This window comes from Tubulanus polymorphus, chromosome 1 (assembly GCF_964204645.1).
Source record: "Tubulanus polymorphus chromosome 1, tnTubPoly1.2, whole genome shotgun sequence".
Lineage (NCBI taxonomy): Eukaryota > Metazoa > Nemertea > Palaeonemertea > Tubulaniformes > Tubulanidae > Tubulanus > Tubulanus polymorphus.
The window spans coordinates 31,581,684-31,597,669 of NC_134025.1; the positions used below are offsets into that span (position 1 = coordinate 31,581,684).

General features: G+C 39.8%; 1 protein-coding gene across 1 annotated transcript in view; it reads right to left on the reverse strand.

The window, feature by feature from the left end:
* Nucleotides 1-15,986, reverse strand: part of LOC141898125 (dual E2 ubiquitin-conjugating enzyme/E3 ubiquitin-protein ligase BIRC6-like) — a 34,305-nt gene that overhangs the window by 16,251 nt on the left and 2,068 nt on the right. Inside the window, 25 exon segments of the mRNA XM_074783953.1 lie at nucleotides 79-477; nucleotides 678-1,011; nucleotides 1,151-1,565; nucleotides 1,650-1,833; nucleotides 2,075-2,314; nucleotides 2,721-3,136; nucleotides 3,294-3,451; nucleotides 4,799-5,577; nucleotides 5,937-6,278; nucleotides 6,382-6,591; nucleotides 7,424-7,477; nucleotides 7,884-8,071; nucleotides 8,148-8,521; nucleotides 8,660-8,914; nucleotides 9,007-9,121; nucleotides 9,442-9,617; nucleotides 10,104-10,342; nucleotides 10,823-11,312; nucleotides 11,577-11,793; nucleotides 11,949-12,152; nucleotides 12,936-14,246; nucleotides 14,526-14,626; nucleotides 14,738-14,874; nucleotides 15,040-15,135; nucleotides 15,369-15,621. Coding sequence (XP_074640054.1) covers nucleotides 79-477; nucleotides 678-1,011; nucleotides 1,151-1,565; nucleotides 1,650-1,833; nucleotides 2,075-2,314; nucleotides 2,721-3,136; nucleotides 3,294-3,451; nucleotides 4,799-5,577; nucleotides 5,937-6,278; nucleotides 6,382-6,591; nucleotides 7,424-7,477; nucleotides 7,884-8,071; nucleotides 8,148-8,521; nucleotides 8,660-8,914; nucleotides 9,007-9,121; nucleotides 9,442-9,617; nucleotides 10,104-10,342; nucleotides 10,823-11,312; nucleotides 11,577-11,793; nucleotides 11,949-12,152; nucleotides 12,936-14,246; nucleotides 14,526-14,626; nucleotides 14,738-14,874; nucleotides 15,040-15,135; nucleotides 15,369-15,621 — 7,687 coding nt within the window.

Here is a 15,986-nt window from a genome sequence, read left to right on the forward strand (position 1 = left end):
CAGTCACTCCCGATGACTCTAGAGTCAATAAACTACTAATTACTCAATAATCGAGAATGTAGATATTTTATACATTACCTGTGAAGTTTGATTTGTAGGAGTTGATCCCGATAAGAATTTAATGAGTACCGGAACCAGATAACTGTCGGCCATGATAACAGACGCCATAGGTCTATCAGACGGGTCCTGACACCTGGTGTTCGTTAACCATGTCAGAGCCTGAAACGCTAGAGTCCACGTTCTTACCGAGATATTCGGGACGATCGTCAGCGTGTGAAATAATGAATTAACGGCGACTGGAGTTAAAGGAATTAACGGAATTCGACTTGAATCGAACGTTATTTCCTCACAGTTACTGTCATCATTCATAGTTAACCACAGCGAGAGGAGAGTATCTAAATCTACTCTATACGTCGGTAACTGTAGAACCAAGTGATTAAAACAAGTACTTAACATTTCATACGACGATATCTGACTCTGAAATTAAATAAACACAATACATTATACTTAATACTGTACATAGAAATATACATTTTTCATGTGTCCTCAATAATTGAAGGGGACATAATCGGCATATTCCTTAACCCGGTTTCATAGACTCAAAGTAACCACTAGTGGTCTCAGGATTCCTCAGTGGTCTCAGGATTCCTGAGGGTCTCTTTGATTCTAATACGAACCTCATGAGTTGCATTGAACAATCCAGCATCATTTATCTGTTCATCATCTGTAACTGTTGACGACTGATAATACATCGATTCTACCGCACTCGGTAACCCAGGTAACGGAGACAATAACGCATTGTTGAATATTTCGACCTCCATCGATATCATCATTTTCAGCCGGAGTTCGGTGGTTAATTCAATACCGAACTCCAACCTTGAATCCATAGCGATAGAAGTACCTGAACTGTTCGCTCCAGAAATACGGTTTATCAGTAAATGATCGGCGATACTTTTCTTCAGTCGATTTAAACGATCGATTTTAGTTTGTTGCGTCTCACATTTTTCAGCTCTGAAAATAGAATTGAAATTATAACTGGTAAGCCGATATTTCAAGCAGAGACGCAGGGTCATAGATAGTGGAACTGGGATCTCGTGGATTGTGGAACCGAAGTCTCCTGGATTGTGGAAGTGGAATTATTTTTACTCACTGTATATTAAGTGCGTTCTCGTTGATGATTTTAGAGACGCCCGACGTTGATTGAACGACGTTCATTATTGGGTAGTTGTTATTGACGACAGACGCTGCTGTATTTTCATCCGTTAACAGTATATCCATTAACTGATAACCGGAGGAAGCAGATGGCTCCTCCGACACCGGAGTCACCCCAGTCATCTGCTCCAACACCGGAGCAACCCCAGTCATCTCCTCCAACACCGGAGCCACCCCTGCCATCTCCTCCAACTGCGAGTTGTCTCCGGAGTGATTATTTTCCGCTGAACTATTCTCCTCGCTGTTGTTACCTTGACCTCCTCCGATACTGTCGTCTGTCTCCGATAGCGACGCCGTGATATCATCGTCTGTTATCACGTCACTAACGGTTACCATCGGATACAGACGCTCACCTACAATCAATCGTTAATCATTAATTCATATAGTTGATTTTAATCGTGGATTAGAATTAAACCGGCGTCAATAAATAAACTTACTCTCTAGTATATCTAGTAGTAGACAGGTAACTGAGTGTACGGCCCACGGTCCGCCCCAAGCGTTACCAGTATTACTGTGTTCAATACTAGAACACAACATTATAAACTGTTCCAACTGATCTTGAGTCATCGCTTCAGAGAGTGAAATAGCAGGACGCGTTGTACTGACTATACGTGCCAGAACCTACAATATATCATCATTATACACGTGTGTATCAGCAGCCATAACACTAACAACATTGGGTTTTTATGAGGTAGGGTTAAATCATTTAAACATTACAAGATTTGATGAGTAATAATATTACTTGGAGGGGTCCATTGAGGGAGAGGGGTTACTGGTATTCGTTGGAGGGTTCAGATGAAAATGAAATAGATATTGTATCAAACTAGGAGGCGGAGTTATTGAAATAATGATTGACACTTACTTTACATGTAATCAGGAATAAGTCTGTACTACAAGTGAAATCCATGGATAGAAGTAAAGAGACTAAACCTCTAACGACCGGGATACATCTGTCACGTGGTAACACAATCACTGTATCTGTATCAATATCACATAATGAATCCTTATCTCCGTTTGTGAGATTCCCTGAATTCATGTCTTTCGGTATTTTACGTAGAATCTCCGCGTCTGTTCGTCTGATGTGCATTATATCTTTAAAATGCTGCAAATAATCAATAGAAATTTGAAAATCTGGGATCAGTATTAAAACTAACATTTTATAAAATACAATACTGGGGCCAATTAGTCAAAAAGGTTGGCTAGAGTTAACCAGTGGATAGTTGACATAGTGACAATTAAAAGTTCATTTTTACTATGCTCATCTTTAACCAACTTTTGAGCAACTGGCCCCGGATCTGCGATAACTTTGGAATGAAATACTGAAATAACCAATGAAATTCCACATAAAATCAGGGTCTGGTTTCATGAAAAAGTTGAAGTCGCAAGTTTTTGGTGTAATTGCTGTTGGTCTCATTCATGTTTACAATGAGGACAACGATTTAAAGCTGAAACCCTGGACCTGGTTCCACTACTATTCTCAATCAGAAACAGAATTACGAGATTCTTACCTTTGATGTATATTGTTTGAGTTGTTTTTTAAACAGATGTTCCTGTTGTTTCATGATCACCTCGGTCTCTTTACTCAGAGAAGACCCGACGAGTTTCTCTTTCTGTGTGTTGAAGAATATTTTCTTTGCTTGTTGTAAATCGAGAAGTTGTTGTTTATGATGCATTAGTCGTTTGTGAAGTTTACGTCGATACATTTTAGTCGATGACTTCGCGTTTGATTTACTGTTATGAATCGCGGAATCACCGAGCAGGAAATCCCAGTGATTGTTGCCCGGTTGCGCGTCGTTGCTACGGTGATTATTACCGGTTTTTTTACCGTCGCCGTCCGAGTCGGTGTTATTGTTGTTGAGGGTAAGGTCGAGTGTTTTGGTGAGGAACACCAGCAGACGACTGATTAACGGTAAATCTATAGCTGCTGAAATTTAAAATACTCCCGTAGTGATTACCATAGAAACTAAATCAAATTCCTAATAATCTCAACAGTTGTTTCAATAATATTTAAACAAAATGCCCCAGCTCCACAGCTGTGGGTTGATAATTGATGAGTTGTCATAGCGATGTATCATACTTACACATTGATTGTTGACCGTTTGACCGGTGTCCAGTGTGACCAGTAGTGGACAGCGGTACGAGTAATCTCGCTAACAGTGATAATAAACTCTGTAGTATTCGACTAGCGTTGCTGCACATCAGTGATTTCTGTCCAAGAGTCGTCAATAACACAAACACTCTATAAAATAATACACATTCAAATAAACAATCTTTACTTCAGGATCCAGTCTAAACTTCAGGATCCAATCTAAACTTCAGGATCCAGTCTTAACTTCAGGATCCAGTCTTAACTTCAGGATCCAATCTTAACTTCAGGATCCAGTCTTAACTTCAGGATCCAGTCTTAACTTCAGGATCCAATCTTATCTTCAGGATCCAGTCTAAACTTCAGGATCCAGTCTAAACTTCAGGATCCAGTCTAAACTTCAGGATCCAATCTTATCTTCAGGATCCAATCTAAACTTCAGGATCCAATCAAAACTTCAGGATCCAGTCTTAACTTCAGGATCCAATCTTAACTTCAGGATCCAGTCTAAACTTCAGGATCCAGTCTTAACTTCAGGATCCAATCTAAACTTCAGGATCCAATCAAAACTTCAGGATCCAGTCTTAACTTCAGGATCCAATCTTAACTTCAGGATCCAGTCTAAACTTCAGGATCCAGTCTTAACTTCAGGATCCAATCTAAACTTCAGGATCCAATCAAAACTTCAGGATCCAGTCTTAACTTCAGGATCCAATCTTAACTTCAGGATCCAATCTAAACTTCAGGATCCAATCTAAATTCAGGATCCAATCTAAACTTCAGGATCCAGTCTTAACTTCAGGATCCAGTCTTAACTTCAGGATCCAGTCTTAACTTCAGGATCCAGTCTAAACTTCAGGATCCAATCTTAACTTCAGGATCCAATCTAAACTTCAGGACCCAATCTTAACTTCAGGATCCAGTCTAAACTTCAGGATCCAGTCTTAACTTCAGGATCCAGTCTAAACTTCAGGATCCAATCTTAACTTCAGGATCCAATCTAAACTTCAGGACCCAATCTAAACTTCAGGATCCAATCTAAACTTCAGGATCCAATCTAAACTTCAGGATCCAATCTAAACTTCAGGATCCAGTCTAAACTTCAGGATCCAATCTTAACTTCAGGATCCAATCTAAACTTCAGGACCCAATCTTAACTTCAGGATCCAATCTAAACTTCAGGATCCAATCTAAACTTCAGGACCCAGTTCTAAAGTTTCCAGTTAAAGTTTCACAGGATGCAGCAATCACAATAATCAGGACCCAGTTCCACAGTTGTGAGTTAACTCTGAGTTATAGTTAGTTCATTTTCAATGAGTTAGCTCTAAGTCAAATCTTAACTCTTAGGTTTAGAGTCTAACAAGATCTTAGTTCCATAGATCATCTAACAATTTAACACCAGTCTAAAGATTTAAGATCACTTTTGGACTGAAATCATGACGTTGAAACTGGACCTGGAATTTTTAGAACAAGTTCTCGACATAGATAGATGTAACGTACCTTTCTTGAGGAATAATTCGTACTTGATGCGAGCCGAATAAATCATTGATAGCATTACCGAGGAAATCTCCCCACCACGGCTGCCGCCCACACATTCTAACCAGTAACATACCGCCGGTAAGCTGCATGTGTTTAGTTCCGTGGATACAGAGATTTTGGAAGAGAGTTTGACAGACGTTAGGATCGAACAGTGAATAAAGCGATGCCGGTAGATTAGGTATCGCGGTAGATGCAGCTGTCATACTCAATAATGACTTCAACAGATACTCGGATAAAACTCTCAGTTTGTCTAACGACGCTTGTTTTAGAGCTATTTCCGAGTCATCCGATGCGTTAGTTCCGTCGATACCCAGCGATCTCTGTAATCTATTTACAGCTTTCTGAGCGAGATTCAGCTGCAGCTGCAGCTGCGAACAGTCGTTATACGTCTGCACTACTTTCTGATCACCGGGACGTTTTATATTACTGTTCCATTTAGTTTGAACGGACTGATTTACAGACTGATCCAATCCTTTTAATAGTGATTCCAATCTGTGTCTGGCGAGACTATATCTACACAGAATATCCTCCTGCAGTGATAGCAACACGCTCATATGCGACATTATCGCCGGTCTCGTCACTGTAGAGGGAGCCACCGGTACCGTTTCCCCGTCCAGTCCTTGCATTCCTAACATTCCATTGTCGTGTTCCCACGGCAATATGAACGTGTGACCGTAGAATGAACCAATCGGGATGCGGGATCGAGTTGTACTGGCGCCATAGCGACCAATTGTTGTCATCTACAAAAGAATGGTTTAATTGGAAACTTATTTACAAAATCAACGATGAGTTTAATTTTACAGTACACTCCGCTTGAGTCTGATCTTTCTAGATAAAATTTGTCAGAATCGAGAATGATATTCGAGTCTGATGGTTTATGCCATCAGTTAGAGGGGTAGAAAAATTCCTATTTTCTCTGAGCTCAACCCAATACCTCCTGAGTTTACCAGGCAGGGAAACCAATTTCCCCATTCACTAATTCCTTGAGTTTCCCTGAATTCCTTGTAAATCTTTCTGATACCCAGTTTTCCAGTGCCCCCCACCCTCCATCAGGCTGAGCGAAATCTACTGAAACCGAGTGACAATTAAAGAAACAAACCTTTAAATATCTGCAGATCGGAGCCGGTGTTAAATCATTCATGACTAGAGGGCGCAGTCCGATATCTGAAGCTACGATCAGTCGTCTGCCATCGATCTCTTCTCCTCTCTCCCAAACATCAATAGATAACGAAGCTAAATCATTGCACGTAGGAATGAGAATATCAGTGAGTAGAATAGATTTACCGAAATCTAAAACTACAAAACGTCGCGCTCCAGAATGCATTCTCTCTACGACCAGTACGTGAGGGGGCGGGGGTTGTAGAATAGTCTGCGATTGAGATATAGATGGCACCACCGGTACGCTAACAGGCGTCGATTTCTCGATCTTATTACTGCCAGTCTGAAATATCAATCAATAATATCAATTAATGACCCATCAATCAACAATGACCTGTCAATCAAACACAGATTGATCTAAGTTCCCCTCGTGGTGTGGAACTAACCTTGATCATTTTAACTTTAGCCCCGAGCGGGTCGAGGTCAGGATTGTAACCTTCGTTAGGCGGAGTCATCGGAGGAGTCATAAATAGCGGAGTCGTTTTTGGAGTCGGAGGGAATAGTTCCGATGAACTACCGTAGCTGTATTGTAATACAGGTGGCGCTGGTGTTTGAGAACTCTCCGCTAGTTTCTGTTCTAATTTTGCTTTCTGCGCCTGGAAACATTCAACAATGAAATCAGTTTGAATCATTTGAATATTCTACGTATAATTAATTTCAACGAGAAAGTAAATTATGTAAAATTATTTTGACTACATGAAATGTAATATGAAAATTAAATGTTAATGTACAATGAGGGAGACTAGGGGGGAGGGGAGGATCAGTTTGGGGGGAGGGGGATCAGTTCAGAGGGAGGGGATTCTATCTGTAGATATCTATTCTAAAGTGTCAGTTGTTAATTGTTGTGAAAGGTATCAAGCTGGTATTTGGTATCCAGAAAACAGATACTGAGTATCAATAGCTGTTTGTATGTAATATATAAACTCCATTATAGGAATTCATCGATCTAAAGGTCCGTAGTTTAACTGATTCACAAGTTTATCATCACATTTCAAACCCCTTTGTGTCCTGACAATGCAATTCTTGGCTAGGAAGTCACACTTGGTCACACACCAATCAGCTAGGGTTAGGGTTAGAGGAACTCCTTACTGGGGACACCACTGGTTGCCCAATGCTGGATGTTCACCAACCAGCTAGGGTTAGGGTTAGGGTTAGGATCAGAGGAACTCCTGACTGGGGACACCAATTGGTTGCCCAATGCTGGACATACACCAGGCATTCAGTCAGTCTCGCCAGTGAGGTGGTGTCACACCTGGTAAACTCTATTGTGTCTATAGGAGTGCAATCACCCATAGTAGTACAGATCAACTCAATTCATAGATTACCAAGAATTATTCAAATTGGACAGTAGAAATGATTTCATAATAATTATCATAATAATCATTATATATAGGATATAATCATATAGTATTAGAATTTAAAACCTACCAAAGTAAACAAAAGTTTGCTCTTCAAAGACTTGTCGCCGGGCCCGAGTTTTTTCTGAAGAGAAACGCAGTATAATTTGTTCTAATCGGGGATTCAAATATAACATTAAGAGAATTCACACACAGAGGGGGGAGGGGGAGGGGGGTGTTGTTAGAGGGGGGTGTGAGTGAGTCAGAGAGATAGAGGGGGGGCGGCTGGTAGAACAGAGACTGTATGAGCTAGAAATGAGTGACGCCAACTAAAACATGGTACACAGAAAATGATATGATACAAACTAAACCCCCACACCCCATCCCTTCTCGCTAAACCCCCTATCCCTTCTCGCTAAACCCCCCTCTTCCTCCATCCCTTCTCCCTAAACCCCCCTCTTCCTCCCTCCCCCTAAAACAAAATCACAAACGATGCCTCGTACACAGATAACAGTTACACTCATAATCACCGATTGTTTATTCTTAGTTACCTGTAATTTCAGTAATTGTTGTTGTTTATTTTGTAACAGTTGTAATTGTTGTTCGGCAGACGCCATCGCCGATGACAACGACGCTAACGCTACACCGGTCGCCGAGGGAACGGTTGCCGCGAGACCTTCACCGAAATTTACGGAACTCTGTAAACTGGGGTGAGTTACGTTGGAGAAAATATTGATTCCTAAAAAAACAACAAACATCGAATATAAATAGATCGAATCATGTGACGGATTGTTTGTTGCTATAGTAACACGTACCGGTATCCATACGTTCCATTCTAGTTCCATCACTCGTAGCGTGACACGTAAAATGTAACGGTTCTACCTCCAGTAAACCAAACATCTGTTCCGTTATAAACTGCTGTTCTGTATTCTGATTGGCTGCTTTCTGTTTATCAGTGTTAATCAGCGCGAGCAGATCGTTAAAATCTGTATCGTCGTTGGGTAACGTAGATCCATTCGAGTTACCATGGTTACCGTTATTATTGTTACCGTTGCCGGGTATGTTATTGTTGTTAGAAGCGACGATGGATGAGTACGTGTGAGGAGAGTTCGATGATTGAACGATCATCGATTGAGGCGGTTCCGTATCGAACAACTCCGGATCAAACGGAGTTCCGTATAATCCATATCTGTTAAATATATATATCAACATTACAGAAATATCTTAATGAAATACTCAGAGTCAGTATTGTGGTGATAATTCAGTATTGCTGATGATGACTATTAAGATAAAGTCGAAATAAACTAATATCTGATTGTAACCGTACCTGGATTTAAGTAGGCTATATAACGGTGATATTTTACTGCTGTATTGTTGAGATAACTGTGAAAGTAGTTCCACGCATTTGATTCCTACATTGTTGATATCCATACACTTAACGCGATCTAACAGAGTGAAATACCAGTGAAGCGCCCCGGCTGATTGAGCCGTTACTATCAGCGGTAAACAGTCTAATAACGCTTCTAACAAGTTCAGATTGAAGTTCGGAGCTAAATCTACGTCGCTGACGTTCTTACAATATCTGAAAATAAATCAATCATCAAATCAGATTCACTCATAATTATGAAGATGAAATTCTACGGGAGAATTGTGTGGAATTACTGAGATACTTACTCCATGCAGATAGCGAACAATCGAGCACATTTATGAGCTATAGTTCGATTACTTTGTAAGAAACAACTTTTAACCAATTCCTTCAAATGTGACAAAACGCTTAAAACCAAACAACCTTCATTCGCGCTGAAATAAATAATTCATCGATGTTTCATTCAACAGATTTTTACTCTTCACATATTTCGAGATCATGAACCAGTTCCACAGTTCTGGAACCAGTTCAACAGTTCTGGATCCAGTTCAACAGTTCTGGATCCAGTTCCACAGTTCTGTAACCAGTTCAACAGATCTGGATCCAGTTCCACAGTTGATGCTTAAGTTTGATTATGGATTAAGAATTAGTTTATTTCCAATGTTCTGAAACTCTAGAATCAAATTTTTACCAGAACTGTGGAACTGGGTTCGAATGACCCATTTTCTGTGGATCCTGTGCACGTGAATGTTACCTGAGTTTAGGTTCATTAATTTGAACCGACGTCACCCAGCACAGAATATCTAACGCTAAACTTTGTTTCTGTTCGATGAAAGTTTTCTCGGAGTCTGTTGAGAATATTGTCGTCACGAGTTGTTCATGGAATGAAGTTTGTGCCACCATCATCGCTCGCTGTAACCTGTAAATATTATCAATAATTCATGAGATACTAATTCCTCTCACGTTTGTCGCTGAATTCCTTTCTTGGTTAAAAGTAGTTCTGATTGAACTAAATAAAGCTAAGGAACAATTATTTGACTATTTCAAACTCATTGAAGATAAAAAATTAATTTCAACTTTAGAGAATTGAATGTTAACAGGATCCGGTTGAATGACCAGTTTTTTTAAACACCTCAACCCGCTAAGCGCCACGCAAGGCATTATAAGCGGGTTCGATGTTTCTTTTTCCCAAAGAACCATTCAACCAAGAAACTCAGTCGCTGCCACGGTTTGAACCCATTAACCCTGGATTGAGGAGACCAGTGACCGGCGGTTTAAACCACTCGGCCACTGCACCTCTATAAAGTTGATCATCAGTTGATTATAACAACAAATCCCTCAGTAAAAACTTATAAATTTCATTCCATCTTCGAACAAATCAAATCATCATGTAATTAATTCGTACCTATCTTTAGGGATCGATGTTTTCCGTGATTTTCTAACGGTTATCGATATTTCCGTGATACAATCGCAACCTTTCAGAGAATCGGGACAAACTTTCGGCATCGTAGACGCCATCGGCTGACTGGTCGACGATTGACCACCGGTCAAGTGAAACTGGTCGAATAAACTGATTTTCTTCTTCGGTTTATCGGTCGATGAACCGTGTGAAATTTTCACTTTCTCTTTGACGACTGGTTCCGACTAAAATAGAAACTTATTTCTGAAACAAATGTTCTATCAGATTGACTAGAGTCGAACTGGTGCTGAATTCTAATCCAAATGATGAGTTACTTACTAAAAAAAATAGAATTACAAAATACAAATTTGAGACTCAAAAATACATGACTACAGACTTCAGTTGTGACGACTGATTTGATGATAACTTCTCAAATTACGACATAAAAAAGTTTGACAGTAAAATCATGATGTAGCACATTATTACATTACATATGTTTGTAATCTATCATTTCTATTCACATTATCTACATCGGAATTAATTATGATGAGAGTTCCCCATTTGTTAATGATAATGAATGATATCAGATATATAGAAAATTTAAAAACAAGAATTTATTTCTTAAATCTAAAATATATAGAATACACGTCAGGTGGGCACATGTGAGTCCCCCATTTGTTAATGAAAATGAATGATATTAGATACCGAGTATATAGAATTTTTACCTGCGCGCTGTTTTTAGCTTTCATCTCTTCGTCCGTAAGTAAAGCCTTGATGTGAATCAGGAAAGATTTCGTTTTAACTTTCATTAAAGCTGAACTGGTTAAAGTGATTAACCCTCCGCTAGCCGATAGGTCGATATAGTTACCCATCTCGACCGGTCCGCACAGAATCTCCGCGTTGTGTTTCTGTAAGAATTCCGTGTCCCACACCGGATTGTGACGCTGCACTTTCTTCTTTCCGTTGGTATGGTTACCGTTGAGTTTGCGCTGCTCGTCCGTCGCGCCGGTTTCCGCGGCGATATCGGATGAATTGTTGAATCGAGGATTCTGGTCCGATTGACGACCGATGTTCGTGATGTTTTGTTTAAGAAGAGTGACTTGTATTTTGGATGCGTTGAGAACCATCGGATGAAGCGTGAATCTGATATCGATGTGACCTACGCACGTAGGACGAGGTAAAACTAATTCAATCAGATGTTCGTCCCAACTTGTACTGTAAATATATCAATGAACATCAAATTAGGATTTGATGAAGCAAAATTAAATTCAGTTTCTTCATTAAATCAGTAAAGGGATCATTCATTTATTACGTACGCATAAAATTTAACTATTCCAACCCCCTCCCCCTCTGTACGCAGAATGGGCCATTTTTTCATATACATTAAGCATTACAGTACGCAATTGCACTGACCGCCTCCCCCCTCCCCCTAATTGCTACGTTATAAATGAATGATCCCAATGAATATTGAGAATGTACCTATCAGTTTGTAATCTCCACGTTCTCGTATGTTGTGTTGCTTCTCCTTGTTGTTGTAAATGTTGTGGATGTCTACGTTGTTGTTGTTCTTGTTGTATCTCGCTCCAGCACTGCGGAAGAGTCGCCGAGAACCGAGGCAGTAGATTCTCGTATAGAGTCAGCTCGTGAAGCTGTGATAGCGTTTCTATAGTGATCGGCTGTTTTACCAACAATGAATCTATCAAATACAACATCATATCATTATCAAACGTTGTCCGAGATATTATCTGAACAGTGATAGTTTGAAAGGGGGATATTTTGGAAGTGATAGTTTAACAGTGACAATTTAAGGGTGATATCTTAAGAATGATATTTAGTGAGATTGATACTTACTGGATATACTGATATCCTCTTGTAATGAATCATGTACAGTATCAGTTGATATAACTGATGGTATTGTTCCGGTGATGCTGTTTAGTTTAACCGGTGAACCACTCACGTTGTGTTCACACGTTACGCAACTTTCATCTCCTTTTACCGTTAACTGATAGAAATATAGACTCCCAGTTTCTGTACATGTACATAACCTATCCATACCTACAATACAAACATGTACATGGAGTGCAATATCTCAATAGACCTCGCATGACCACAGTTCAACAGTTGTGAACCGAGTTCATTCATCAAGAAATAAATTGATTTCAACTAACTCATTAATCACAGTTACTGTGGAACTGGATACTGAGGTAAGAGTTAACTCTAACTCACAACTGTGGAACTGGATACTGAGGTAAGAGTTAACTCTAACTCACAACTGTGTAACTGGATACTGAGATAAGAATTAACTCTAACTCACAACTGTGGGACTGGATACTGAGGAAAGAGTTAACTCTAAACTCACAACTGTGGAACTGGATACTGAGGTAAGAGTTAACTCTAACTCACAACTGTAGAACTGGATACTGAGGTAAGAGTTAACTCTAACTCACAACTGTGGAACTGGATACTGAGGTAAGAGTTAACTCTAACTCACAACTGTGGAACTGGATCCTGAGTTCACAGTTAACTCTAACTCACAACTGCACAACTGGATCCTGAGTTCAGAGTTAATTCTTTTCTCAGAACTGCAAAACTTGGTCCAGGATTCTTCAAGAGTTTGATGATCTTTTTATGCTATTAAAACTCAAGCTGGTCCAGCAGCAGCAGTTTAGATACGTAACAGTTTATGACTTCAGTAGCTGATAAGGGGTCAGAATCAATAAATATTCAAACAGACAGTGAGTCATTGATTGGAAACAAATTTCTAGGACTTCATCGAGGAATCATACATGAATGTTGAATGAGTTGAAGGTCGTGTGGAGGTAGGTTAACACTACTTACCGGTACAGAACGTTGCAGATTTGAAACGTTCATTCTGTTCCGTGCGATCGATTTCAACGATTAATTTAAACGAATCCAATCTATGAATGTTCAGTTTGCCGGAGTTTGTTATAGTAACAATGATTCCTAATATCTCATCACTGTTCGGATTAGACAATGAGTTTAACTGACTCTCCTCTTCCTCCGGGGTCGTTAACGCATCCAACGGCAACAACAACAATGATTTAATAGCGTCGTGGTAACAGTCGATAGTAAACGTACGAACTGGTTGCGGGCAGACGGACACGACATCCGAATCAAACGACAATCGATAAACCAATAGAAATCCACCGCTATCACCGGCGGCAGCAGCAGCGCCACCTATATCACTATCATCAGACAGACGCACTCGTTTATAACCACCACCATTATGAGCATCTTCACGATTACGCGCAGCTGCAGCTGAATCCGCCCCCGATGCAGATGCAGTTTCAGTATCTGATGACCCAACTGCTGTATCTGGACCAGTTGTTGCAGCTGACGTATCTACACCTGCTGACGTTGAAGCAGTAGCTGATATATCGGTAGCTGCAGCTGATATATCAGTAGCTGTCGATGTTGAAGCGATATTCTCATATTCACTGATAACACGAGGTGATAAAACTACTATTATATGTTTCTTATCTAAACTCAAAGAGATTGAATTAATAATTAAATCATCTTGTCGACATATTTCAGGCATCTCCATACATTGAACGGTTGTATTGAGTTGAGTAGCTGATGAACTGCAGCTGTTAGTGCTGGTACTACTAGGATTGATCTGCTGGTGCTGTTTGATGTGTTTTTGCGGAGGTGTTGTAGATGTTTTCTCCTCTGGGAACACATCGACTCCGTTTATATCACAATCCGAATCGTAATCTAACTCAACCATATGAATTATATCCGAGATTAGATTCTTACTCTGCTCGATTTTAGTCGAAGTTGTGGATGTTTTTTGAATATCGGTTTCCTTCGTACGTTTTAAAGCCGTTATATTATGTACTAATAGATAGGGTAGAAACGAAGCCGTCTGCTGCGACGTCTCGTAATCCGTTACTTGGACTTTATTCGACGAAATGATTTCTAATTCGGTGCTCAAAGCTTCGTTCACTTTATTCATCAATTGAACGTCTTTACTCTCGTCAGAATTTACCGAACGTTTGATGTTGACTCCGCTGATTAGAGCGGGGTTACACGTACTATTACTAGCTATAAGACTCTGAGACGAAGGAGTACCGGCGATACAGAGTGACGTCACTTGAATATCACGAGAAGGTCTACAACGTTTGTGTTCTGAAATATCACAAATTTTATCTCATAATTTATACAGTATTTTGCCGAGTCTATCAGCTATTTAATAATGGACAAATACCACGGTAAAAATATAATTTCAATCGACCTGTTTTACTTTAACTAATGTTTGATAAACTGCAGGGCTGGGTTTCATAAATGTGGAAGAAAAATAGTCCCTGGGAACATTTTGAAAATTTATCAGTTATAACCACGGTTTTTCATTGTAACTATGGTGGTTGTCACCCAAATTGAGGATTTACCCCAGCGCGATGAACTTACTTTTTGTAGGATCTTCAGAAGAATGAAGCGGAATTTCTAAAACTTCAATAGATTCAGAAACAATATCTTCATCGACCGTCAAATCGCTGCTTGTTGTTTTACTAAAAAACAATTCAGAAATAAATAAAATCAATTATTCATTTGTCGGGTTCCTCCGGGTTCAGTTTCACGTTAAACTAAGAACTGCGGATTAATCTCAGAGAGATACTAACCGTTGTTCCTGAGAGGTCCACGCCGATTTCAGCGGTTTTTTCATGTAAGTATCGTCGTAAACAGTGCCCCCTGGTGACGAACCAGTTTTAACCGCTATCGGTGAATCATACGGATCGATATTAAACACTGCATGTTTCTGAAAAACAAACCATCAAAAAAATTCATCGTAACATCTCTTTAGATTAGAAAGCTTTTCATTAAGGGTAGCTTGGAATGTTCATTTTTGGCAGTGGTTCATTTCTGACCTCCATCTCATCATGATTGGGCAAACCCTCGAGTTATTGTTTTATGAATAACTTACTTTCAACTGTTTGCTGACGTCCCAAACAACGACATTTCCGTATAAAGTTGAAGTAGCGATGAAATCATCACAGGAACTCGTGCTTATACACTCAATCTGTCAGAATAAATTTGTATCAGGAGTCATCTTAATTATCTCATTTTCAATATCTCAACAAATGGAATCCAGGGGCCAATTGCATAGTCACGGCTTAGATTTAAGACTGGTCTAAGACCAACTAAGTTCTATACTCGATCTAACAACTTAAGATCAGTCTTAAGATTTAAGACCACTTTTGGACTTAAGTCACGACTGCGCAACTGGGCCCTGGAAACTGTTTATAGACTTACTTTATCAGTTTTTTTGCCGTGTAACATTGCTGGTTCGGTAGCGTAGGTAACCGATAGAGGAACGTTCTGAGTGTATTCACCCTTAACGAACGGACAGATTGGAGAATGTCTCTCGTGTTCGGACCAAGGTTCATCGGTCGGCTCCCAACATACTAAACATACGCTACACGTAAAACACATAGCTCGATCGTCACCGGTTCCGTTCGGCTGGTGATAGAATCCGGCTTGTCCCATCGGTTCAGGTAAAGCCCATCTGTAATCATACAATCACAGTTTTAATTTGATTGATCAGTGCACAGTCACTGTCTGTACAGCAGAGACAGCACCGTGCTAATGGAAGGAGACTCCCCTCTGACCCCCAAAATTAGACCAATGGAATTTTCTCTCTGCCCCCCCCCCCACACAAAGGAATTTTCAAAAATCTTATGAATTGGAAACAAATATGATTTTTTACTATTACTCAGTTCCCCCTCAGTTTGGTCTCAATACTTTTATCATTTTCACGCATTCTATTTCATCATTCATTGATTACGTTGACAAAACTAGAATTCAACTTTAACAACAAAGAATTAGAGATAATCATCGATAATCTCTCAAAAATACATCATCAGAAAAACC